The sequence below is a fragment of the Acinonyx jubatus genome, chromosome C1 (genome assembly GCF_027475565.1).
Source record: "Acinonyx jubatus isolate Ajub_Pintada_27869175 chromosome C1, VMU_Ajub_asm_v1.0, whole genome shotgun sequence".
Lineage (NCBI taxonomy): Eukaryota > Metazoa > Chordata > Mammalia > Carnivora > Felidae > Acinonyx > Acinonyx jubatus.
In genome coordinates this window covers 186615712-186643662 of record NC_069381.1, presented here as the reverse complement: position 1 = coordinate 186643662, position 27951 = coordinate 186615712, and the positions used below count along the sequence as shown (strand labels likewise).

The following is a 27951-nucleotide window of genomic DNA, read 5'->3' as shown; positions in this document are numbered from 1 at the left end:
AAGTGTCATTTCTTTCAGAGTAACCGTGAGTTGGCCCAGAGGTATGTTGCTTTTATACCAGGGGTTTCAGGGGAGCTTGCCTGATGTTTTAGATACAAGAAAAAGAGTATTTGGTGGCATTTTGAATTCAAGTTGAATTCAGCTTGAATTCAAGGAGAACATTTCATCATGACTTCCAAATTATTGGAATACTGATGGAAGAGTGCCATGTCCATGAGACAAGCTGCAGGCATTTTGAACTATCACCATTAAGCCAGAAGAAAAGAGTAGAGAGAGACCATACCAAGGAGAAGTCACATGTAGAATTCAGTATTTTTGTCAAAGAACCATACTGAGATGCCATTATACTGTTCATTAACATGAAGACTAAAAACTCTGTGAAACCAGAGATTTCATTTTTAATCCCGCCTCAATGGACGCCCTTTCTTTTTTTTCTCTTTTTTTAATTTTTTTATTTTGTAATTTACATCCAAGTTAGCACTAATGAAATAATGATTTCAGGAGTAGATTCCAGTGATTCATCCCCTATGTACAAAATCCTATGTACTCAGGGGTGCCTGGGTGGCTCAGTTGGTTAAGCGTCCAACTTTGCTCAGGTCATGATCTCACAGTTCGTGGGTTCAAGCCACACGTCTGGCTCTGTGCTGACAGCTCAGAGCCTGGAGCCTGCTTCAGATTCTGTGTGTGTGTGTGTGTGTGTGTGTGCGCGCGCGCGCGTGTGTGTGTGTGTGTGTGTCTGCCCCTCCCCAGCTTGCTCTGTCTCTCAAAAAATAAATTAAAAAAAAAAAACCCAGTACACATCCCAACAAGTGTCTTCCTTAATGCCTCTTATCCATTTAGCCTGTCCCCCCCCCCCACAACCCCTCCAGCAACCCTGTTTGTTCTCTATATTTAAGAGGCTCTTAGGTTTTGATCCCCTCCGTTTTTATATTACTTTTGCTTCCCTTCCCTTATGTTCATTTGTTTTGTATCTTAAATTCCATACATGAGTGAAGTCACATGATACTTGTCTTTCTCTGACTGACTTATTTTGCTTAGTGTAATACCTTCTAGTTCCAGTCATGTTGCTGCAAATGGCAAGATTTCATTCTTTTTGATTGCTGAGTAATACTCCATTGTATATATTCAGTGGATGCCTTTTCTTAAGGAGAGGGGTCAGTGGTGGATGCCCATAGTTTAGTTGGAGGCTTTTGTCTGACTCTACCTGCAGAGATCAGATTCCTGGTGAACCTGCCTAACCATCTCTATTAGCTTGTTGAAAATGGAAAAATTCATAAGCACTATGCTATGAAAACTAAGGGAGAAGTTATGATTTTTTAGTGATGGTCAGAGCATGTCACTGAAATGACACAAGAATGGGTAGACTTGGAAGACCAAGAAAATAAGAATTTACAAGGGTTGGTATTAGGGATTAATTCTATATTTGATGACAGGCTGTCTCACTGCCTTAGATGGGTTATATGGCAAGGTGGAAAATAGCTAAGATTCATATTTTGAATTCATAAACACTAATCAACAAGATAGAAAATAAAGTGGTATAGAGTGAAAGACATTCAAGGGGTAGCTTGCCTTCATGTAGGAGGGAGTTGGTGAATTCACCATTTTCATTTTACTGGAACACAGACCCTGGACGAAGTTAAATGTTGAGACTGATGCATTCATTCTCCTGGAAACTTTCAAATTCCCCAGTTCCTCACTGCCATAAAACCAAGTCGACTAACAACTAGCCTGAGCACAACCTATCCCCCATGGCACCTTAGGAAATCTTACTCACCCAGTACAGAAGAAAAGCAAAATGGAATGTGTTGAAAGTAGGAAGAGGACTTGGATCACACCCAGAAAAAGTGGTCCCCTCTTGTGAATTTAATAAAGAAAAACATGTGACAAGGTGGAGAATTTTGTTCCTCAGAATTCAAACTGATATTCCTAAACAAGGAGGCCAGATCCTGGGAAAACTGTGTGTCCTTGGGCACTGGCCACAGATAGGGCTTGCACCTCCTGCTGTATCCCCTATTTGGGTGTGGTTCAGTCAGTCTCCACAGAATAGGTGATAACTTAAAGGTTAAAGGAAGAGAGCAATGAGTGGATTGTTTCCAAAAGGTTAGATGGAATCAATGAACAAATAAGGAAGGATGAAGCACCTGGGACTAGTGTCAGTGGGAAACCACTGTTTCCCCTAGGCGTGGAGGGGCAAAGAAGTGTCTGAGTTAGAATTCTCCCAGAAGCAGAGGCTGAGATAAGAATTCCAGAGGAAGCAGTTTATGTGAGAAGTAAAGGAAACACAAATAGGGATGTAAGGATGTAAGACAGGGAAGGAATTGATGCCAATAAAGATCAACCAGCAATCACTGTGGTTAATTGAAACTTAACACAATGGGTAAATTCTGCCAGCCAGGGTAAAACACAGGCCATTAGGGGAGTCACCCCAGTGCAAGGGAGCCACCATGGCCCCAGGCTGAGGTTGGAGGGATGACCCACTTTGGAATGGTAGAACCCCAAAAGGTAAGAAGGGCATCCATGAAGTGGGAGAACCCAGTTCAAGGAGTCAGAACCCAAACTGGCTGATTCTAGGCTTGTGCAACCTGGAACGAGGAGTCAGAGTCCAGGGAGAGGGAGGAAGCTACTATGTTGGACAGGGGGCACAGCCGAAATGGGAGATTAGTTTCATGCTGTGAGACTGAACAAATAAGTAAAATACTAAAAGATGATTAAGAGTCAGGCTTCTCACTGTACTAAGAGGGCCAAAAAATAGAAAAGAATAAATCTGGAATAAATGCCATACTGTTATATTGGAATTAAAGGCACAGGCATGAACCCATGTGTTTCAACATATATAGATTGTTAAAGAAATAAATATAGATGTAAATGAGTATATGTATGTGCAGATGTATATATACATACACTTCTTTCTATATATTATATGTATTGTATGTACAGTTACATCTATGTTTAAAATATATATTATAAAATACAGAGAACAACTGATGGTCGCCAGAGGGGAGTGGGGGGAGGGGGGAGGCAAAATGGGTGAAGGAGAATAGGAAATATAGGCTTCCAGCAATGGAATGAATAAGTCATAGGAATAAAAGGCACAGCATAAGGAGTACAGTCAATGATCTTGTAATTGCGATGTTTGGATACAGATTGTAGCTACACTTGTAGTGAGCATAGCATAATGTATAAACTTGTTGAATCACTATGTTGTACACCTGAAACTAACGTAACATTGTCAACTATACTCAAATAATAAATGTAAATTATACACATACACATTTACATTTATATTTGCGTCTGTATCATGGTTCTGTCCACTGAAGGGCCTGGGAGCAGTGAAATCCCAATAGTCATGAGCATTTACTAATGCCTCGATCTTGGCTTCGAATAACCATTGCCTACTCAAAGAAACCAGGGCTCTTTGGAGACACAGCTGATGCTAGCCCTGGGATGGGAAAACACTAGCTGGGCCCGCAGTATCTTGTCCTGCCCCAAAGCACAAAAGTGCTAAGAATGAGGAGGATGTGGTAGAAAGACACAAGAGGCATTTAAATAGGCTTTTTCTGGCCAAGAATGGGACGGTTTAAGCATCAAAATAAAATGATGGTAACAAATGTTTACCCATTGAATACAACAAGAAACCATACAGATAAAAAAAAAAATGAATGAATAAATGGAAAATTTGACAAGAAAAGGAAGATTTATAAGCTTTCAAAGCACCTCCCCATAAACTACTTATTAACTTACAAAGAGGAAAAGAGTATCATACAGTCGAGACGCTTGACAGGCACCACCTTAATTAAGGGATCAAAATGAACATTATCAGTAATGTAACAAATCAAGATTGTAAGCCACCTGACCAGATGCAGTTAAAAGAAACACAGTAACTCTTTGGGGTTATTTTTTGCCAAAGGTCGATAATCCGATTTTAATTATCAAGAAACATCGGGGGCACCTGGGAGGCTCAGTCGGTTGGGTATCTAACTTTGGCTCAGGTCATGATCTCCCACCTCGTGGGTTTGAGCCCCGCCTAGGACTCTATGCTGACAGCACAGAGCCTGGAGCCTGCTTTGGATTCTGTGTCTCCCTTTTTCTCTCTGCCCCTCCCCCGTCATGCGCCCGCCCTCCCTCTCTCTCCCTCCCTCTCTATCTCTCAAAACTAAATAAACATTAAAAAAATTTTTAATTAAAAAGAAAGAAACATCAGACTGACCCAAAGCAAGGGGCATTCTATAAAATAACTGCTTGTAATATTCAAAAGAGCCAGGGCCATGTAAGTCTAGACTGAGAAACTGCCTAGACTTGAAAGACACTGCAAAGACGTGACAACCAAATACAAAAAGGGATTGTGAACATAATCTTTTGCTATAAAATACATTAGGAGGACCCCTGGACAAACCCGAATACAGCTTGAGGGTGAGATGGCCGCCATGTATCAGTGTTAATTTTCCGATGTTGATGGTTGCATTGTGGTTCTGGATAAATGAGTGTTCTTGTGTGTAGAAAATACTTATGTCCAGAGGTGATAGGGCATCAGGCTAGAAACTTAATGAGGAAAAGAAGAGTTCTTCTGCTGTACTTCCAACTTTTTTATGTAAGTTTGTGGTTGTTCCAATATTTAAAAAAAAAAAAAAAAATGATGAGCGACTGTTCCGAGCCGTGTAACCACCTTCAAGGATAGGGTCAAATTTGCAAGTGCTAGCTACACCTAAGGGAACCGTTTCCTTCCCCCAAGAAAACACTCTGAGTATTTTCAGTTGCTGAATATCAAATGTTTATTCCTTAATTTCCTACTACTGCTAAAATCTATTTCATGAGTAGCTCCTCTTAAAACAAGTCTTTATTTCATAGAAATTGTATCATTTAATAATCCACTTCGAAATGTCCAGTGCTGAGGATGAGGATGCTTTAGAGCACAGTATGGAAACCAGGCCAGGTGGACCCCAATGAAGGCTGTACTCCCCACTCCAACCCCCCACCCCCGAATCTGCAAACAACTCAGGGAACAGCTCTGCAGAGCCAACAAGGTTGTCCAAGTCAGCTGGAAAAACACCACCAAACTTGATTCAAATTACAAATGCAGTACTGTACTGTACGTATCCATCATTACGCACGCTTACAAGAATATAAGTATGCGTAATGACATATCTGGTCTCACTTTTAAAGTAAACTAGACACAGGCACCTACCAATTTTAAAACTACTGAATAGCCCAACTTTACCTAAGGTTAAAAATGTTGTTGCACATACATTGGCTGCTTCAGAAGCATTGGGCATGCAAACAGGAAGCAGAGAAAATATTCCAGCTAAGACCAATCACATATTATATGTATTTAAGAATCTTTCCAGCCAAATTGCATTCAAAGGAAGACTATCTAGAAGGGCCAGGGCCAGTTTCTAGGAGAAGGAATCCTGCTGATGTTCCCTGGCACATCTGTGCCTCCTCCAAGACCCTGGAGGTACAAATGCAGGCAGATTCACCATGGTCCCCAGGGTGACGTCAGCTTCTGGGGGCAAGAGCAGCTGGTTGTCCTTGGCTCACAGGAGTCTCTCGAGCCTTGCAATTTCACCCAGGTCTGGATGGCTGCTCCAGGCTGATGGGGCCATTTCAACCTGTCAAGCCAGGAGGTCATCTGGGTTGTAGTCAGTCAGTGACCTCCAGGAACTACAGCTTTCCACTAAATGGATCATTGGCTCTACCCCCCGGGACAATGTTGGGCAGTGAAAGACGGTTTTGTGGGTTTGTTTGTTTGTTTGCAATTTTAAGATGACCTATAGAAACAGCCTCGCTTGGAATTAATAGCACCATGAAAACATAGATAATGATAGAAAACAGACTCATACAATAAAGTCACTTCTGATTCTAGGCAATGTTTTCTACCACTAATGTGGTAGAAACAAGTCAACAAAGTAAATCATTTTAACTGAATTTTGGGAAAATAAGAGGTCTTTCTGGAACAAAAATATTCTTGTAGGGAAAATATAGGCAAATTATATTCATTGGGCTACAATTAAATGCATATAATATGTGTTTTATTGAGCAGCAGAGGGGGAAAATGTAGATAAAGCTCCCTACTCAAGAATGTCTGTCGGAGCACCTGGGTGGCTCAGTCAGTTAAGCGCCGACTTTGGCTCAGGTCATGATCTCACGGTCTGTGAGTTCCAGCCCTGTGTAGGGCTCTGTGCTGACAACACAGAGCTTAGCGCCTGCTTCAGATTCTGTGTCTCCCTCTCTCTCTGCTCCTCCATGCTCATGCTCTTTTTCTCTCAAGAGTGAATAAACATTACAAAAAACTGTTTTTTAACAGAATGCTTGTCAAGTAGTCATGTAGAGTATTTTAAAAAGGAAAACTGAAGGCAGAAGAAGGCATCTAAACTCTTGGGAATAGAGGACTGGGGTTCAGATGTTGGAAAAGAGTACTGTGCACTAACCTATTGTAATAGTACAATTACATGTTGATACCTCAGAAATAAAATAGCTATAATTTTGAAGCACCTTCCCCTACTGTGTGGCTAAAAAGGAATGCTCAGCCCTAGAGGAAGAAGAGGTAGTCTATAAGTGAAGTGCAGAGAGATACTGGCCGTTGGCGGCCCATTTGCTTTGCAGATTCGGTACCCATGGCATCTTTTTAAAATATCTGGAGATGTGTTTGTTCTCCTGGCTGGTGCATTGCTAGAAGCAGATATGAAGATAGGAATTCCATCCCAGTGAGGTCTATTTGTTGAGCACACACGAGCTGGGCTTTCTGTAAAACTAGTTGCAAGAGGGTGTTTTTGATAACTCAACAGTACCGAAGCAGCCTTTTAAAACCCCTGTTGACCGATAGTCACTAGTCCAGATTGAACAGAACACCAGCAGAAGATGCATGTACTCAAATCAAGTCTGACTCTCTGTGGTCCAGGGGACGTGGGACTCTTGCGCTTCAAGTCAGAGGGGACCTGGCCCACGTGGTTCATGCCTGGGTGCCACAAAGTTCCAAATTATGAGTCACACCTATAACAAAATGTAGCACAACATTTTTAAAGGCACTCTGTTCCAATTCCCTTCAACAAGTTTGTCCCTTTCATCTGACTCTTGTACACACACATGCACGCACACAGACACACACACCATCCAAACTCTATGCTTCAAGACTCAGCACCAGCTCCATATTTGCCGTGAAGTTTTACCCAGCCTCCTCTTAACTCCCGTAATAAACATGACCTGAACTCTCGACTTCACAACTGAGGACTTTTGACACTATCGTATGATTCTGCCCTCTATGTAAACACATTAGCTCTCCCAATGACATTACAGACTGAAGACCAGGACTTGCTTGAGTCTCCCCTCTCTCTACCCAACACAGATCACGTGGCCTGGTACTACTTACATAATCATGCAATAAATACTTGACAGAGGTGCTGAGACATGCTCTGCTTGAACTTGTGTATGCATATTGCTTTCAGAATACAGAGGAGAGACCCACCTACCTTCAAGAAGCTTACACTATGGCCGTTTTTAGTGATTACAGTTCGTAGGTGGGATGTGAAATAGCCCGACTCTGATCCCAGCCACAGCTGGGGTAGACACTTCTGTACATGCTGTCCATTCTAGCACAAGAGTCCCACCATGCATTACTCTGCTTTCTGTCTCAGGGATTTCTCTGTAGACTTGGGAGCCAAGCATAGAGCATGGCTCCAGGATGGATGAGGGAAAGTTCGTGGACCCTACAGGCAACTCCAACCCAGTGGGGATGGGATCCACTGGATAAATACCCCACTTGCCATCCTTCAGAAGAACAATTCTTGGAGACACCTGTACACTCCTCAGAGGTTCTGTGGCCTCCAGCTGAGATCTCAGTAATGCAATCTCCATTTGCTTTTCCTTCTTGCCTGTCTTACTCTCCCTGCTCCCTTACCCGTTTTCCCTGGGGTCACCTTCTAAATAAACTACTTCTACCCAAGTCTCTGTCTCGGGGTCTGCTTTTTCAGGGATCCAAACTAAAACAGACACATTATAACACGCACAGGGATTAAAAGAAAAGATTTTTTTTAATAGGCAAGTAAAGAAATGCATGCTCTTTGTTAGTGACAAAGCTATGGTGGGAAATCTCTAGGGAACCAAAAGAGTCACTGAACATCCTGGGCATCAACTTCTCTCATCCAAAAAATGAGGAGATAGACTGAAGGAGCATTTAGATCCCTTCCCATGCTTTAATTCCATGATTACAGGTGCTGTTTGCATCCTTTTTATACAAGTCCTTTACCACTGAATGGTGGCAGAACTTCGGGGCCTTCTGTCTCATCACATATCTCCTCTCGTCGCAACCTCAAAGGCATAAGACTTACAAATTTTCCACAAGGGATGCTTTAGACTTTCTAGATGCTCCTCAGCTTGATGAACCTCAAACTGACAGTGTTCGCTCTGAATGGGAAAAGTCAAAGGTCGCACCTAACTGGCCTTGTGCAGCCATCCGGGCCCTCTCTCCCTCCACCTTCTTTTCACCAGAATAGCAAGAGCCTCACCAGCTCCTCCTCCTCCTTCCCCTGGTAGCACCAGCCCAGATCTCTCTTCCAAATCTCTGTCCAAAATCCTTCATATACCCCTGCATTTCCCACAGCTCCTTACTCAGCAATTTGTACCTCACTGATCTCCAATAACTGCTTATCAGGTGAATTAGAGAACTTTTTACCAAGGAAGACTTAGAATCATGCTAGCTTTTGAAATACCAATTAGAAAACTGCGGTGATACAATAGTGGTTTTATGGATCCTTTGCTCGTTTATTTTTTAATAGTGGTTTACAAATACATTGTTTGTCTGCAGTGTACTGCAGAAAAGGATAAACTTGAAGTGAAAAATTCAAATTTCCACAGAAAAGACTAAAATGAGGCCAGAGAGACATTTGGCCTTCCTTTAAAATAAGAAATTAAGGGCACATGGGTGGCTCAGTCAGTTGAGCATCTGACTCTTGGATTTCAGCTCAGGTCATGATCTCATAGTTCTATGGGATGGAGCCCCGCATCAGGCTCTGAGCTGACAGTGCAGAGCCTGCTTGGGATTCTCTCTGCCCCTCCCCTATTTGTGCTCATACACGTGCTCACTTGCTCTCTCTCTCTGTCTCTGTCAAAATAAATAAACTTTAAAAATAAATAAAATAAAAAGTTAAAATTCCAAGCATACTGTGAAGAACACTCTGCTCTACCCAAACCCCCAGATGGAGCCATACCTGTGAGGCCAGGTTTCTTGGCTGTGTTCACTGCTGCCATAAACATGTATTCACTGTTAGGGTCATGCCCACTGGATCGATACTTCTGAAAGAGAAGTCAGAAACATGGTTTGTCAGCTGCTCTTCCTCATCTCCATCCCTAGTCTTTTTTCACTGTTTTCTATTCTTGGTTGAAGTGATATGCGACAAAAGCATTAGCATGTGGTGTAGGCTCCTGACTTCCAGCTAAGTAGGAGACCAATATGAAAAGGGCTTTAAATAAAAAGACCCTTCTGCTGAATTTCCTCCCTCATTTTTGTTTTTATTGTTCCCTTCTTTTGTAGATTTAGATAGCGAGCCCTATCTCACTCTATTCTTTATCTCTCTTTTTGAATTCCATTCTGGCACAGATACACCCATGGTCTGGCCACTGATACCTGTGTAAAATGCAGAATGGTGTAAGTTCTCTCATTGAGAACCTATATTATGAAAGACTGGAAATAACACCCCCCAGCACAGAGAGATTGTTTTGTCATTGTTGAATTCTCTTCCTAGTTTTTCTATGGTCTTCTTCAAAAACAGTCCTAACAACTTAGCCATGGAAAGAAGTTGGCCATTTACTTCTCAGCTAAGACTGACACCTTATAAGACTTTCTCACTGATTGTTTAACTGACAAGTTGAGTGAAACGAAACTGTTTCATCTTTGTCCTGACTCTGGAAACTTAGAATCAAATTTGCAGCCCATATTTAATGATTCTCAGAAGTCAGAAGCATCTATTTTTATGTTTCAATCTTCGTCCTGACTTTTTATGTTTTCTTGGCCCCAATTCCCTTATCTTTTTTGAATAATAATAATAACAGCTCTTTCCATAAGCCCTCAAATCCTTTTTTAGAATGAAGCAGCTATAGAATAAGCTTCTGTTCCAAGTTAGTAGTTAGTAGACCTATCTTATGGAAAAGAAAATGTCTGTTAATCAAATCACTCTGGCAAGAACAGTAGGTGCTTTGAGTAAGTAACTACTGATATTCTTCAGGAAAGCAGAGGCGAGAAAAATAGAGACATTGCTCACCTTTTTTGTAAGCCAACAAAGAAATACGCATCCAAAAATGTAGACTACAACAAAAGCTGAACACCCTATGGGTAACCAGAACTTCAGCTGGCAGCAAATCTGTGATTCTGGATTGGAAAGGAGACATGTTAAGGAAAAACTGTGAGAAACAAATCTCCCTTTTGGGTGCCGAATCACAAGTTCTTTTACCAAATTCAAAAAAGTGATTTAATCAAATGCAGTTTGCCTTCATTACAATCATGGAATCCAATGCACAGTATATAACACCATCTCAGTATTATAGCAAGCATTTAAAAACTAAAACCTGAAAGATTCTATGCACATAAATGATTACAAATGTGGTTACTAGGAAGGACTTTTTCTGTCTATATTTTTGTAGAAGACTAAGTAGGAAAAGTAATGGTATAAAACTATGGCTTTCAATCCCCTCACTTGATTCCACAAAACCAACACTAACCAAAACCTTAAGTTTTACATGACTAGAGCCAATGGCCATTAGGCCACAGATTTGGGTAATTGTCTTACATTTTTTCCTGATTTTTAATGGCCTATGCGTTTTAAAGACAACATGACCTATTTTTTCTTTTCTTTTTTGTTTTTTGGAGAGGGAGAAAGAGAGTGCGAGGAGGAGGGGCAGAAGAGGGAGAGAGAGAATCTCTAGAAGGTGGACTATGAGATCATGACCAGAGCCGAAATCAAAAGTCAAACACTTAACCGACTGAGCCATCCAGGCGCCCCAACGTAACCTATTTCTAACTCAACAGGTTACGTGATCAAATTGCATATTACTGATTAATACTAATTATTAATAATAATAAATTATCTCTTGCATATTTTTATGATAAATTATTGCCATCAACTGCACCAAAATGAACTCCACAAACGATACTTATTTGCTTAGGGGCACCTGAGTGGCTCAGTGGGTTAAACATCCAACTCTTGGTTTTGGCTCACTCAGGTCATGATCTCACAGTTCGTGAGTTCAAGCCCCATGTCAGGCTCTGCACTGACAGTGTGGAGCCTCCTTAGGATTCTCTCTTTCTCTCTCTCTCAAAATAAAATAAATAAATAAACTTTAAACAATAGTCATTTGCTTAGTTGTTTTCATTAGTGAGAAAAGCTGCTAAATGGGAACGTACTCTTAAGTCTGAAAGATGAAAACAGTGTCTTACCATAAATATTCAAATATTCTCTGCTAATATTCTTCTTCTGAAAAGGAGGAGGATCAAAAATTGACAGTTCGCAGGTGTAATAGCTGGCATGAGAATTGTCCAAATTATACAGGAAAAAGGAGACACTGTCATTGAATAACTGAGTTTGACAGAATTTCAGATTCTTAATGGACACCGTGTTACCACTTTCTTTTGTCTTAGTGAGATCACAGAGTACTTCCGTCCCTTTTAGCAACTTCATTTTAAATTGCAAGGCAATCTCACTGAATTTGCATGAAATTTGTATGCCTCCATCGTGAAAGGTAAACATCTCGGACTTGGCAGAATCATTGATTTCTCCTGGATAAAAAGGAAGAAAACAAAGCAAAAGTGACATTTTATGAAGATGTTACTCTATTAGTTGTATTTGAGCACAAAATTTATCTCTTCTCTTCATAAAGTCACCTCTATTGCACCAAAATGAAAGAATTTCACAACCAAAAGAAGAACAGGACAACAAATAAAACTCTGCCCTCGAAAATAACCTGACCAGAAATTTGCTTGTTACATATGAGTATATAATATGTAATATATTAAATAATATATTTACACAGGGCAGGCACCATATTATCTGATTATGCTTTTATATTGGAGACAGATGATAAACAAATATGTAGTAAAACATCTGAACTAATGCTAGGAAGGGAGTACTGTTCAAATAAAGGTGGGGGGTTGGGTTCTAATTTTGTTTATAGAATCAAATAATGCCCTTTTGATTTTTAAAATTGAAATTGAAGGAGGATTAGCACTTTGTCAAACAAAGGAAGATTTGGGACGAAATTTGAGGAAAGATGTAACTTACAAAAAAACTTTAAAAAGTGAAAAATAGCTTAAACTAAAAAATGAACAATTATATATAAATATATATTTACACTATACCCTCCTGTCAGAGAGTAAAACAACAGATGAATCATTTTCAAATGATAGAAATGTATCTTCTCTGAATCTGATCCATTGAGAATTGAATCAAGGTCTGATGACAATGGTAAGGCACCAGATTTTTGTCAATTTCTTTTTCTTTTTTTTTTCCAATACATCTTAAGCTTTCTAGGAAGCCAAGGGTATTTTTGAAAGCTACACCGAGGTCACACAAGGAAGGAGCCAAAATGGTTTTAGTCTGGTTGCAGATTCTGAGTTACTGGGTTATAAGTAACTGTTCTCTTCTGTTCCTTTTTCCTTTTTTTTTATATGAAAGTTTCTCACTGAAATTAGGAAAATTATTAGCATGAAAGTTTTTTGCTTAAGTTTTGAAATCTGTCTTTATTCTTAAAGAGAATATAGCAAGTAAAAAAAGAATGTTGAAGGAAAAAAAGCTGTCCAGCCCTATTGTGAAATAGACATACTATCTGTGTATATTTCCCCTCTATCTTCCAGATATACCCTTGTTTTATAGACCTATTTCTTTGTGTTCTGCTATTGTCACTTAATGATATATCATAAAAGTTCCATTTCTTACATAGTTGTCACAGTCATCCTTTTTAATGACTGTATGTATATTAGGACATAATGTTAATATGTAATTTGTTAAAGCATTCCAGTGTTGAATATTAGGGTGATTTTTAGCACTTTGCTTTTATGACCTAGTCAAACTGTTTAAACATGTTATGGCGCTACGTATTGCCATGTTGCTTTCTGAAAGAACTTTAATTTATGATATGACTAAACATGATGCAGGTTGGTTCACCTGCCACAACTCTGCTTGCACTAATTGTCCTAATTTTATTTAAGATTTAGCACAGTCACTTCTTTTTCTTAATATCCACAGGCTTTAATTTAGATCTCTTTAATTTAGATTCCATATTACAAGGGGACAGATTTTCAACTTGGAGATTTGACTGTGAAAATATGCCTAAGTGTTCTAGTGTTTTGGTTATGACCACCCAGATTCCAACAAATTCCCACACCCAAACAACCAAAACTGCTGAACAAGAGGTCTAAAAAATATTATTAAAAGGCTCAAGAAGGTTTAGCAAAGAGAAGAAATTGGTGGGTTAAATCTGAAGAACCAGAACTCAGAGAGATGAGCAGAGTTTAGAAGCTGCTTTTACTCTGAGTGTTTGCTGTTCTCCCAGCTTCAAATTTTTGTTTTCATGCCTCAACTCCCAGAGTCTTCAAAGTGAGACACCTAGAAGGCCATCCTCTCCTCCGTAAGTTGGGATCTCAAACGGTTCCCTTCTTGGACTCCAGTTAAACCAGAAGGAAACCAGCTCAAATCACTTCAATGGTCCAGAAAACCTAAATCCTTGAATTTTGTTCGGGGTCATTTTGGATCATTCTTACCCTTAGGCTACTGAGAGTAAAAATGCAACTATTCTAGGAAGAAAGATTTCCATCGTAGGCCTCAAATCCTATCCACAAATAATATTTAAAAACAATGACCAGCACACCAAAAAAATTAATCAGACATGCAAGGAAACAAAACAAACAATGGACTACAGAAACAAAGCCCCCTTAAAGTCCTATATTTGAATTGTCAGATCCCAAAACAAACAACGGGGCTTACGGCATTTAAGGCAGTAAAAGACAAACTTCTAATAGCCTCTGCAAAGCAAAGGAAACTAAAAGAAACAAACAAAAAACCTAATTTGAAAAAGAATCAAATACAACTGGCAAAATCCATACTATGATTAAAAATTCCATGGGTATTTTCAAAGCATATTAGAGCTAAAGAGAGAATTGATGAACTAAAAAATTAGGTTAGAAAAATTATTTGAAGTGCAGTCATCATCCAGATTCAAGAATCCCAACAAATCCCTAGCAGATTTTTTTTTAAATGTGCACATCTAGATACATCGTAATGGAAATCCTAAAAGCAGCCATAGAAAAGAGACATTTTACCTTCAGAGAAGGAACTATTAGACTGGCAGGTGATGTCTCAACATCAACAATAAAAAACAAAGTGAAATAGTAAAGGTATGTATAATGAGAAACTTTGGTAAGTGAAGTATGCTTGTTGTGATTTCTTGCCTAATGACTAAGAAAATAGAAACAGGGGGCCAGGGTGGCTCAGTCAGTTAAGTGTCTAACTTCTGCTCACGTCATAATCCCCTGGTTCGTGAGTTCGAGCCCCGTGTAGGGCTCTGTGCTGACAACTCAGAGCCTGGAGCCTGCTTCGGATTCTGTGTCTCCCTCTCTCTCTGCCCCTCCCCTGCTCATGCTCTGTTTCCGTCTCTGTCTCTCTCTCTCAAAAATAAACAAACACTAAGAAAATTTTAAATAGAAAATATAACCTAAATGGATATCACAAAGTTCAGTCTAATGGTTTTACATAAAGGGAAGGAAATGTTGGATCAGGAAGCAAAACCCAGGGGGTAGAAAGGCTTCTGTGTGTTGACAGTGTTTTATTTCTTGAGATGTGGTGATTATGCAGGCAAGGTAGTATGCTTTATAATTATTTATTGTGCACTGATGTTCAGTCTTCTGTATAGATGTCTTGTTCTAGAACAAAAATTTGTAACTATACAGAAGGAAAATAATGCTTGTCTTCATTTTAAAAATAGAGGAAACAATGTAAGCAAAAGGCAAAAGGAAATAACTGATAGCATGGATATATATGCAGTCTACATTAGATTAAAATGAAAGATTTTCTTGGGGACTTATTTATGTGAAAATAAATTATGCTGCATGACTATTGCTCTGATGTTTAGGACTCTGTATTCTCCTGCAGAGAATAAAATCAGTGGGCTGGTTCTCAGTTTCTTTAGAAATGTCCAGGGCACCGGCGGGGGAAGGGGGAGGGGGGTGGCTCAGTTATTTAAGCATCCAACTTTGGCTCAGATCATGATCTCACAGTTTGCAAGTTTGAGCCCCATGTCGGGCTCTGTGCTGACAGCTCGGAGCCTGGGACCTACTTTGGATTCTGTGTCTCCCTCTCTCTGCCCCTCGCCTGCTCATTCATTCTCTCTCTCTCTCTCTCTCTCTCTCTCCCTCCCTCCCTCCCTCCGTCCCTCCCCCTCCCTTCTCCCTCTCTCTCTCAAAACTAAATATTTAAAAATTTTTTTTAAAATGTCCAGAGCAAATTTTCCCAGGACTTTAGAATGGCAGCAAGTAAACCACAGAGATCTTGGGGCCAAAGTGTCTGTGGCCACCATGTAAACACATAGACATAGATGCCCTATCTTGTATTTCTGAAGATGTTTTGTCATAAGCTTCTCTTCTCTGCCCCATGCCCACACTATGACCCACAACCCAACACAAGATGAAAGGTAATGATCAGCAGTGCAGAGTAGTGGAAGATGCAACGCAGTGATTCCCAAGGAAATGAGAGGAAAATTCTGGCCTTGCTATAGCAAGTCTGTGACTCTGGTACCCCTCTGACTTTGGTCTCTTCATCTGTGAAATAAGGAAGTACTAAAACATCTTCAAGTTCTTTCCAACACTTACTCACTAGGGATCCAGGATCAAAACCTATCCAAAGAAGATTGCAAGATAAGCTATTACTTTGTTGTTGTCCCAATAGTCTTCTCTGTTCCAGAATCTTACTGGGATATTCCAGGGGGGTCAGGAGAAATAAATTGAATGAGACTATCTTCCTTGCCTGTGAAAGTGTTTAGGTAGGGCTAAGAAGACTACCTAAGTTTTTCTTGAGTGATAATGCCAAGGATGTGTGCCATTGACATCAGAGGAGTAGCTGGGGATTCCAAAGTGTCATTTCTTCTGGGCACTCTGACTTGTTCACTTTATCATATTTAATCTAGGTGGGCTTTTTATTATTAAAGATAGTGATAAGAAGCCTGACTTATGTTTCTACATAACCAATGCTTAAGCTTTTCATCTGGAAAACCATTTGACAACTCTAAGTCTGCAATTTGAATGTGTTCAATTAAAAGAAGCAGGTATGACATTTAATCAAGTGCTTCATAATTACTTTGGCACTTGTAGAACAGATATGCTTCAGTACCTGATTAAAAATGCTCCTTAGCCTTTGGAGACATGTGAAAAAACACTATCAAAAGGAGATCATTCCTATAACCATGGCTAAAGCATTTAGCGGGTAGGCAGATAATTTAAGGAAAATCAGAATGTATTGGTTTCTTATAACTGCAGAAACAACTAGAATCTTTTCTTCACCCTTCCTGGATCTTCTCATCTCCAGATCTAATATTCAACTGGGAGTGCTGGTGTCATAACACCAATTTTTATAGCCAGTGTTCATTTTGGTTGAGTGTCAGATCTGTTTGATCAGTTCCTCTGCTGTACCAGAAGTTAAAAATTGTGAGAGTTCCCCTCACCAATCTTTCTTCTGTTCTTTCTTCCTTTATCTCAGCTTACTTTTTTTTTTTACATACCACTTCTTATAAAATCATCTTCCAAAATCTCCCTTCCCACAGTCTTTGATAAGTTCCTCACCTTCCTCCCTAACATATCATCTCCATCTAAGTTCTCATAGACACTGTCTGTCTGTGTTTCAGACTCCCCAAAACACCTTCTCCTTCACATTTGTGTTTCTTGTAACATGGTTCAACCCCCACTCAGCATCATAAACAATTAGACCTGGTAAACTTAGAAATTATACAAGTCCAATTCTTTCTGAAGACGCAGACAGGTTAGATTATTTGTCCACAGGAAATATAACTTCTTGGGTGCAGAAAAGATTCTGGGTTTAATCTACGGTTGAAGTGCCACTAGCAACAACCAAGGGGTGGGTAATGGAAGCAGGCAACCACATGAAGCGAGACAGTGATCACTACAGACTGAGCTTACAGGATCATGTTAAAGTCTGTCTATGGGAAGAAGGCCTAACTTCCTGTACTTCTGTTTTATGTCTGGTTGAGTCTATCCACTGCTCCTGCATCTAAACTTCAACTGGGCCAAACCATATCATCTCTCTTTAGGACTGCAAGAGTCTCCTAACTTGCTGCTCTCACTTCTGCCCTTTTACCATCTATTCTCTTCAGGGAAGCCAGAATGATCTTCTAACATTCACAGATTGTGTCATTGCCCTGCTTATGAAATATAAATCTCACTTAGAATTAAATTCAACTCCTCAGCCTAGTTTCCATGACCTGCATGACCTACGTAGCTCTCCAACACCATTTTATAGCAGTCACTCACTACGCTGCAGTCATACTGCTCTTCTTTCTATTCCTCAAATATAAGAAGCTGGTCCCCTGGGCTTCGAATTTGTTGGTTTTTCATCTAGAATGTTCTCTCCAGTCTTCACATAACTACTACTTCTTTAGCGACCACTGACCACTCAATCCAAAGTACACCCCCCAAGTCATTTCTGTCCTATTACTGAGAGAAAATATTTTTCATTGCCTGAAATAATCTGGTTTATTTATTTACTTATTTATTGTCTGGCTACCCCACTGTTACATCAGGTTTACCCCACTATTTAAAATCAGGTACCTTGTTGATCTCCTTCACCAATCCATCCCAACTATCTACAATAACATCTGTAGTATGTAGTAAGTCATAATAAATATTTATTAGACACAGAGATGAACTAATGAATATGTAGATTTCGGTGATGTTATAAATCTGGGGCGATGAATAGAATATACAATGTAAGAACCAAAAGGCTCTCAGAAATGATCCAGTTAAGCCTTTCATTTTATATTTACATTTATCAAGCTAGACTTGGGGCAGAAAAGTGAGTATCTTGCTCAGGATTCCATAGCTCATTGCTGAACATGATCTCATGATTAGCTATGCCACGTTGTCCTTCTTCTAGAAGCAAGTACATGCAAATGTATAATCAAGCATGAAGGGTATCTCCTGAAATGGAATGTCAGATTCTAAAGAAAATTCTCTCTGAGCTCTGAAGAAACAGATTCTTTCTCTTTAAATATCTACTAGGTTCATAAAGACTTGTTTAGATGATTGATGATTCTCTACAGAGGAGAGGACAAGTTTAAACCTGGTTGATTATTTAGATCCTCCAGAGTGCACAGTCTTTAAAATTGCCCAATGTATGGCCAAGACAGGGGCCCCTGGACCAATGATTCTTCTAATACACTCAGATGTTTCATAACTACAGCATGTTAGTGACTTAGGATAAAACACCATGCTATATCTTTCAGCACTTAATACATTATTTAAAACACAATAGAAATATGTCCTCTTGACTCCGAGTAATGGGTCTTAAAATCTAAATATTAAGTATTAGTTTTTGTTTTGCTACCATATCTGTTTACTTGTTAGTACTCCTGGATTATAAGTACTCTGGAGAACAGGTATTGTGTCTTCTTAATCACATAGACTACCATGTCTAAAGGGTACAACCTGTTACCTGCTGCTAACTATGATTGTTATAACTTTACTCTTGACATCAGTGGACTAATGTTTCCAAGAGTAAAATCACAGTCCTTACATTAGGTGATTTCTTTAGGTTTTCAAGTTATTTAAGGGATAAGAACATTGGTATCCCCTGGGCGTGGGAACTGTGGAGGTTGTTAAAAAAAAAAAAAAATCAGAAGAAAAGATCATTCTCCTGAGAATTGTACTGTGGCTCAGAAGAGTTTATTTGTACGGTTTTTTTTTGTTTGTTTTTTTTTTTGTTTTTAAATATCTAAACCATTCCATTTCTATAGTATAAGATGGCCTTACTGGAACCCATCCTGCCAGGACTCCTTGTAAGCAGTTGTATTATCCCCTGTTGAAATCTTTTGGCAAAAACACTTTAGAAAACCCACACAACTGCAGGGGGTGTGAGACAAAACAGTAATTTTATTTCATTCTCCTTAACTCAGACTTCTAACCACAAACCTCCACAAAGGTCTCAGAGCGATAGAAAGATAAGATCTCCTGAGTATGCAATTATTGATAGTGCTTATTAAACATGTTTTCTGTAATCAAACAATAAACTTTAGCTTAGCACGGCACATGAGTGTGACATAAGAGGTGAAGTCCTAAAAACTGCAACGTTTATTTAGGGTTTGTTACATTTTATCTTTTACTAAGAAATGTTGGCATTTAAAACAATGTGCATTTACCACTTTTTTTCACCTTTAATCAAAGTATTGTCATTTTTTACGAGTCTACTGGCTAAAACTTTCAGAATCCTGATTACATATTTTTATACACGCATCATTTCTATACTTACATTACTATTCAAAGGCATCCATACTCCAAAGAAGTGATTGAAGTGAGTAGGGAGGATAAACAAAATAAACCCAATCTGATCTAACTTCCTAACAAAGACAAAAGATGTGAAGAAGTGAGGAGAAAATCAAAAAGCCAAAAGAGCGCGTGCGTGCGTGTGTGTGGTGCGTGTGTGTGCATGTGCGCGCGCACACACATACCACACACACACACACACATGTGTATTGTTTTTACTCTCCAAGGAAATTTGTTGGGGGGATAAAACAACCCTCAGTCCTCTAAAGTGTGTATCCTATTATAGAATAAGAAAAATATGGAAAAATGATTTTCTTCTAGTAAAAACTTTCTTCATAAAAACAGAAGAATATCAAATATGCTATAAAGCTTTGTCGCAATATTCATGAAGTAACAGTTAAGTTGCAAACAAGTTACTTTCCTAGTTAATTCACTGTCAGTGATTTAAAATTGCCCCACCAGGGAAATTGCATGAGATTAAATTACAAGTCTCTTACACAGAAGGGGAGGGAGAAAGAATTTTATTGGCACCCAAGAATATCCACATTACTTCCCATCCCTCCTTTGGGCACATAGACAAGGCATTGGCTGGGTGAGCTTGTTACACTGAAGGCTCCAGCTCTCCTCTCTACTCTAGTAACACTCACCTTTATCTCAGCCACCCCTTCCCTTGGCTCCAGTCCTTTGCCACCAGTTTCCTTTCAACATCTCTATCTGGTTTCCTCTGATAGATCAAGAATAACATTTCCAACCTGAACTCAATATTCACTCCCAAACCCAAACCTTGTCATTTAAGGGAGTCACTAGTCTGACCCCCTTCCTCATACCTCCCTCTCTCTGGTTCTCCTGATCCAATTGGCCACTAAGTCCCGTTGACTTTAGCTCAAGGATATCTCTTGAATTCAGTTGCTTTTCTCTATTTCTGTTGCCAATCCAAGGCATTTTTGTGTCTTCCCTCCTCTGTGGAAGCTTCTTGACTGGCCTCAGCAGCAGTCTCTCCGTTTCCAAATCCATCCTCAATGCTGCTTCCAAAATTGTGTTCCTAAAAAGCATTTCACTCCCCAGCCTAAAGTCTCTATTATATTGTTACTTATGAGGTAAAAAATCAATTTTCTTAGCATGACACCAGCTCTTTTCACAATCTGTGGACCATATATGGTCCACCTATACTAAATTTTTGGCCATTCTTCTCACATCCTTAAACTATTCCCATAAACTAGAATATCCCGGTACTTCTTTGTCTTCTTAGAAACCCCCATGCATTCTTTAAGAACCATTTTAAATTGGTCCCTGAGACCCCAGACAAAGACACCTATCTCTATGCTCTCAATAATACTTTGTTTACACCAACGTATTTACAATGCATATCATCTTAGATCATAATTATTTTGTCTGTCTTCCTCATTTAACCATGAGCTTCACAAGGATAAGAACTGTAGTATGGTCACCTAAACCATCCAAGGAGCTAGAACATTTTATAAGCTCAATAAAATAAATGAATGCATAGAAAAACATGGAGGCTGAGCATGTTTGGCAAATGTCCTGCAATGGACTGAGGAGAAGAATGAGAAAAGCAGAGCAAGAGATTCTGTTTACTGGAGAATACTTGTTTCCCAGTCCAAAGACAAAGACTCAAACTGAATGCTACCTGGCCAATTCTCTGAAGCCTAATAGGTCTGGAAGTTAAATAAATATTTCAGCTTTCAAAAGTTTCCAAATAATAATACAACAGCAATTTATAAGCATTGAGAGTTTCTTGAATACTGTTAAATGCATTACATGCAATACATAATTTGATGTTCATAACAGTCTTTTATGTTGGATTTTCTATTTTAAGGAAACTTTCGTATTCTGAGGAAACAGAGGCTTGAATCACTGGCCCTAAGTTATTGAGCCAATATGTGGTGGAACCATAATATGAACCTAGACAATCTAAACCAGAGCCTGCATTCTTAAGGAGCCTCTTTGTCCAGTAATCTAGTCCAACCCCCTAATGTTACAGAACCTGAAGCCCAGAAGCTAAAGAGACTTGCTGAAAAAAAAAAGAAACAAAAAAAGAAGCTTTTAACATTAAACTTGATTGGGAAGTTATGTTTGGATATTTCTTTTCCTTCCAGATGTATCGGGTATATTATCATCCCAAGTACTTTAAGTACTATTTACATTGATGCCACATATGTATTCTATGATTTAAAAAGTTATCATATACCAAAAATACCTAAAATAATTTCTTAGATATAAAATTACTTTGTGCTGAACGCATTTCTTTAGATATGCTCATTCAACAACCATGTGTTAAGCTATGAGCTACCCTGTGTATTTGAATCTGCAACAAAGTCTGGCTCTTTGCTCTGACAAACTTCTTTTATTCTGTAACTTCTCTGCCTGTAGACATGTAAAAACATGGATTCACACATACAAACTTTCGTTATCATTCAACAGGTACAAACAGGAAATAATGTGATATTTTTGTTTTAGACATAGTACAACATAAACACAACTTTTCTTGTGAGTGAACTAGAGGATTTGTTTGTTTGTTGTTGTTTTCCATGAATGGACATTTTGGTGATGAGTCCTAGGAAAATATAAACGTTGGCTGTAAAAAGTTTGATTTCTCAAATTCAAAACAGCTATAGTAAAATGATCTCTAATTGCTTGTTGAAAGTGCCATGCCTATGTCAACACAGCTCCGACAAACAAAAGCTACTATCAGAACTAGTGGTTGACAGAACCAAAATTCGTGAGTCTGTCACTGTCCCTAGAGTCAACTTGATTTTTCTTAGTGTTGCCTCATGCAAAGTAGAAACAGGCATCAATATGTTATATGTGACCCAGAGGAGGACATATCCCCAACATCTGACTCTCTTTAAACTTGGAAATCTTGGTCTGTTTTGATCAACCTTACAGGCTAAAGCAATGAAAAAAATCATGTTTTGACTAACAGTTTTCATTTGTGTTGTATACTTTCTAAATACTTAAGTTCTACTTTCCAAAATATAGTTTTGAATTTTTTTTAATTTTTTAATGTTCAGATTTTGAGAGAGAGAACAGGGGAGGGGCAAAGAGAGAGGGAGACAAAGAAGCAGGCTCCAGGCTGAGAGGGCTCTGAACTGGCAACACAGAGCCCAATGTGGGGCTTGAACTCACGAACTGCAAGATCATGACCTGAGCCAAAGTCAGATGCTTAACCGCCTGAGCCACCCAGGTGCCCCTAGTTTTGAATTTTCATAAGAAGTCTTCAAATGCCAAAGGTCCTATTTTACTTAGGATGACCAAAAAGTGCCATTTGAAGGACTTAATTTATTAGAATAGCAATAGCACAGATGAGCCTTTCATGAGTAAATGTGGCCCTTTCCTTGGGTATTAAAAGACTACAGATGATTTTTATTTACAAAGTTTAATAAATCCGTTTGCATAGAAATTTCCTATCCTTAAGCTAGGAAGGTAGCATAAGTTGTGGGTTTTGCTCAGTTTACAACTGCGAATATTGAGGCCATTTTTTTTTAAGTCAAACAAGTTTATACACCTTACAGTGAGCAAAACCAAAATGAGAATCAGGCCCTGTCTACACACCTACATTCTGTTTCTACCAAGAAATGGGAATATGCTGTTAGCAATTTAAAAACTATGCTATTCCACTTCATCTGAGGGGGTTGCCAATAACAATGAGAAATTACGAAAGCCACTGTGTTCACTATGGCTGAAAAAACACGGCACTCAAGATCGTACATGAGAATAATAGATATTCCTAGAAAGAAGAGAAAAAGACAAAGAAAAAGATATGATTAAACTATGGGGAGAAAAATAGCCCTGAAAATTAAAAAAAAAAACAAAAAACAAGAAACCAAAACAAAACCCTCAAGTCTACAGATTGAAAAGGCTCACTCAGTCCCAAGCGATATTAATGAAAATACTCAGAGCTAGGCATGCCCTGGCAGAATTCCTGAATTCCAATATTAAAATAAATAGCATACAAGATCCTAGAGATTTTTTTAAAGTTACTTACAAATGAGCAAGAATCAGAGTAGCATGGAACTGTTCACCTGTAACCCTAGAAGCCAGCGGACAGTGGATGGGGATCCACAGAGAATTCAGAGAAAAGACTTCAGTCCAGGAATCCTATTCCCAGGAAAGATATTGGTCACCCATCAGAGTTAAAGAAAGACTTCTTTACCCGTGCTGGAATTCACAGAGTTCGAGGTATCTGCAGAAAATGATAGAAGTCTTCTAATCACTGCATCAAAACAGAGATCACAAGACAGGAGCAGATGGCAAGAGGGGTGCTGGCACTGAAAATAGGTGAAGGAAGTGTGAAGAAGAGATCCTTAAAACAGACAAGAAAAACGGTAAGAGGAAACCTGGCAATGATCTGCAATTATTATTTCAAAGCCCAAGATTGGGGTGGGGTTGTGCTAACTGGACAGCGTGAGAGTGGGACGGGAAGAACCTTCAGGAGTTCTCAGATCAATGGGGAATGTGGAGTCAGCACATCAGGCAAGGCCATTGTCATTATTTTAATCCAATAATAGGCACTCAAGATGCTCTAAACATAATGACTACTCAGTTAAGAAGTGTAGTGAACCTTCCAAATTACAGAAGCAAAGAAGGAAGTTAAAAGAAACTTAGTTAAAAGGATACAACAGCAAAGGAAAAGAAATAGAAATAAACACGACAATGAAGGGATAAAATCAAGTGTATCAGATTTTCAGGCTCATCACACTGACTGGGAATGGCCTGAATTCATCAATGGGGAAAAAAGTCAACAATCTGGGTTTTTAACACTCCAACATGACTACTTGAGGGGGTTGTGGGGGAGGGGCTGAAGGTCAGCTCGGATCAGCAGGCTTCTCTCTAATCTCAGGGGGGAGCCCGTCTGCAGGCAGCAAAGGGCTGTTTTTCCTGAGGTGATGGAATTCAGGGGTCACAGATTGGATGCCTTGGAATCAACAGCAAGGCTCAACTTGCACCTGAGGGTTATCCTCCCAGCCACTTCCCAGAACACATCATGAGACATGCACATTTATTAGGCACCATCTCACATCCATCATTCCCACTCAGGTGCAGCATCCATGCTGCTTTCACAGTGGTCTTTCTGAAATCAGAATTCATAAGCTCACCCACATGGTTCTCACTGCTCATAAGGTGTAGAAAGAGGGTCTTCCAAACCCAGGTAGAGGTTCACGTTTTTTCCAGACCCTTTTACAACAAGGAGCTTCCTATTACTCCAGAGTCACAAGATGATGACTTTGTTAAATTTTACACTGAGATCAATGGTTAAGACTAGAAATCACTGGGGCACCTGGGTGGTTCCGTTGGTGGAGCGTCCAACTCTGGTCCAGGTCATGATCTTGCAGTTCATGGGTTCGAGCCCCACGTCAGGCTCTGTGCTGACAACTTGGAGCCTGGAGTCTGTTTGGAATTCTGTGTTGTCTTCTCTTTCTGCCCCTCCCTGGCTCGTACTCTGTCTCTCTCTCTCTGTCTCTTTCTCTCTCTCTCAAAAATAAATATTAAAAAAATATTTTTTTAGAGACTAGAAATCACCAAGGTTTCCAACCTATTAACTCATCAACCAAATGTAAACCTGAGAATTTCTCTCCTTTTAAAATTTGTTATAGCTCTTGCTACTTCAACACAATGAGGAAAGAATGTGAAATCTGGAGTCAGGTATATTTTGTGTTGTAATCTTGGTTCTGCCACTAATTACTATGTAACAAATCACTCAGCCTTTCCTGGTCTGAGATTCTTCAAACATCACCTGAAGATAAGAATACTCCCCCTTTTTGTGGGATGAGAGAGCCTACTTAGTTGGGAGGATTAAAAATATGCCAAAAGAAAAGACCTGCGAGTGCTTGGCATACTTCTTTTAGGCTCTTAAGAACCGTTTGGTGCTAGATATATGCAGCGTGATGGTATTTTGAACATGGAGACTGTTAGCAACTTAGAATCTCCATTTAGTCTTTCACGCCTGTTTTGCTGCCTGTCAAACCAAAAAATGGCTTGTCACATGGCATAGTGTTCTGTGTGGTAAGAGTGAATTCTGGTATTATTCCACTAGAGCTTAAGATGAACATCATTCTAGAAGCACAATTTCTTTACCAGCTTAGTCTAACAACTCGAAATAACTCTACCTAGGTTGGATTCATCCTTCCATAGAAATAACATGATTATTAATTCAAGTATCAGACTGATAATAAGCACATTATCAACAACTCTAAGGGCCCAAGTGGGTTTAACATACTGGGGTTCATTTGGGCAGTACAAACCTTTCAACGACCTGAGCCAATGTTCTTGGAAAAAATCCAAAATTCTTTAAATGGCCCATATAGTCTCAATGGTCTGCTCTCTGCTCTCCTTTCCAGCATCATCTTCTACCTTCCCAAACCCCTCTCCTTCAGGCACATCTACCTTATTCCAGTTTCCTGACCTTAATTCATTTCCTCTTGCTACAGCTCCTTTGCACTTCTTCTTTTCCTGGTATGGAATCTTCTTCCTCACTCTCATACGATCCTCCCCATTTATTCTTATCCTTCCAATCTTAATTCAAGTGCCACGTCCACAGAAAAGACTTGAATATTGCTTCCAAACCCCACCTCCGTATCTACTCAGTCTAGAGAGGATTCTTTGTGACATCCTCTGAATTCTGGCTATAGTGAATTCATGGGATTACTGGATTAACGTCTCAGTCATTCAGTTAGCGTCACGAGAGCAGGGGCTGATAAGGGTTTGCTCATCATTGTTCACACAGCAGCTTGCACAGTACCTCCTGCCTGGCAAGTGCTTGATGCTGCATGAATGAATAGATGAGTAAATGAATGAATGGATAAATATCCATTCCAAAGCTATTCATTTGTTGTTCAATAAAAGATTTCACTGGGTTGTGGAAAAGGCCTTAAGAACAAGCAAGTAGTCCCAAGCTGGCTTCGGAACTTGTAAGTAGACTCTGATTGTTCACTCCTCAGTCCTCGTTACTTAAGAGCATTTGGGCCACCTTGAACTACCACAGGATGAAACATTTGACCAATCCGCTTTTGCTTTTTAGTTTTTTGGAGAGAAAAGTAAAATCTATTTCTTTGTACAACTGCAAAATTTATGTCCAGCTAGATAAGATTATACCTACTAAATTTCTGCCTTCACTTTCAGTGTTAATAGAACTTTCCAACCTAATGTAATTTCACTTTGCTTTTGCCAACCTCAAGAACATGGATCAGAGTGAAGGATAAAAGTATTACAAAAATGTACCAAGTTAAAAGCAGCAGAAACCCGTTTATTAATTTAGTTGTGGGTAGCATTATTTAAATCGTTCAAACAGTCTGACATATGCCATCTAAGAGAGAGAATTGAGGACTTTAGAATGGTCGCTTGTTTTTCCTTAATGTCTCCAGAGGCTAGGGAGTCTTTTTACATCATCCACTACTCCTTGGCCTTTTCGAGGGACCCTGACGCTTAGCGTCAAATAAAACCTCTGTGGCAGCCTGTGGCATATCTGACACAAGATCACCCAGATAAGATGAAAATCAAAATCCTTTTTTTTTTTTTTCAAAGCCCTTCCATTTTATTTTCTCCTTCAAAAAGAATTCCCAGTCCAAATGCCAAGACTATTTTATTTTCATTCAGTTGACACAAGTCATTTTGCCTTTCATCTTTCTCTGAGAACAGTAAGCCACTCTTCGACTTGATCCACTCACAGGTAACTCCAAGCAGGTAATTTAAAATTTTAATGGTCGGATGAAACCTTTTTCCTCATCTTAAAACACAATATCAAAGGAAGCGGTACAAACTCCACGCTCTCAGCAGCTGCACCGCCACAGACACCCTGAGCCCAAGTGCTTGGGGGCTCTTCTGTAATTGTTGCTGCTTTCAAAACAAAAACAACACAACACAACACAAAAACACAAAAAACAAACAGAAACCCCTTCTATTTGGCGCCTGACTTTTCCTACCTTTGGTTTCTCTTCATGTTCATTTGAATCATAACTTAGAAATATTAAATGGGCCACTTACCTGTTAGGACTTCAACTTGAAAGCAGAAGAGAAGGAAATAGCAGAGGTCTAACTTCATGTTTGCCAGAAACAGATACAATCCTCCCCGGTGTTCAAAGCTGACAGTGAATTCATGTTCTCAACTGTTTTCTATTTGCTGGAAAGGAAGTGGGTTTTGTGAGGGTTTATGTAGTGTCACACTTACCATCGAGGCAAGAAGGTGTCTCTCTCGATTGATGTCAATGGCTATTTGAGAGGCATTACTGCTTATGGGGTTCAGCTTAATCCATGGATTGCTGATAATTTTGAGAACAGACTTTCCCCTCATCCTGGCTCCAATAAAACCAGAGACAGAGACCATGCTTATTCTCAGAACCACCCTACTCCACTGATCAATAGTTATTAGGCGGGGCGCCTGGGTGGCTCGGTCGGTTAAGCGTCGACTTCAG

General features: G+C 39.5%; 1 protein-coding gene across 1 annotated transcript; it reads right to left on the bottom strand.

Moving 5' to 3' along the window:
- Positions 1-4208: 4208 nt before the first annotated feature.
- On the bottom strand, positions 4209-27697 carry ICOS (inducible T cell costimulator). Its single transcript, XM_015074128.3, has 5 exons — positions 27524-27697; positions 11423-11761; positions 10251-10357; positions 9201-9285; positions 4209-6987 (listed from the first exon to the last, which is right to left on the bottom strand). Exons 1-5 carry the CDS (start codon positions 27579-27581, stop codon positions 6947-6949), a joined length of 630 nt encoding a protein of 209 aa, XP_014929614.2. The 5' UTR covers positions 27582-27697; the 3' UTR covers positions 4209-6946.
- Between the last annotated feature and the right edge of the window lie 254 nt (positions 27698-27951).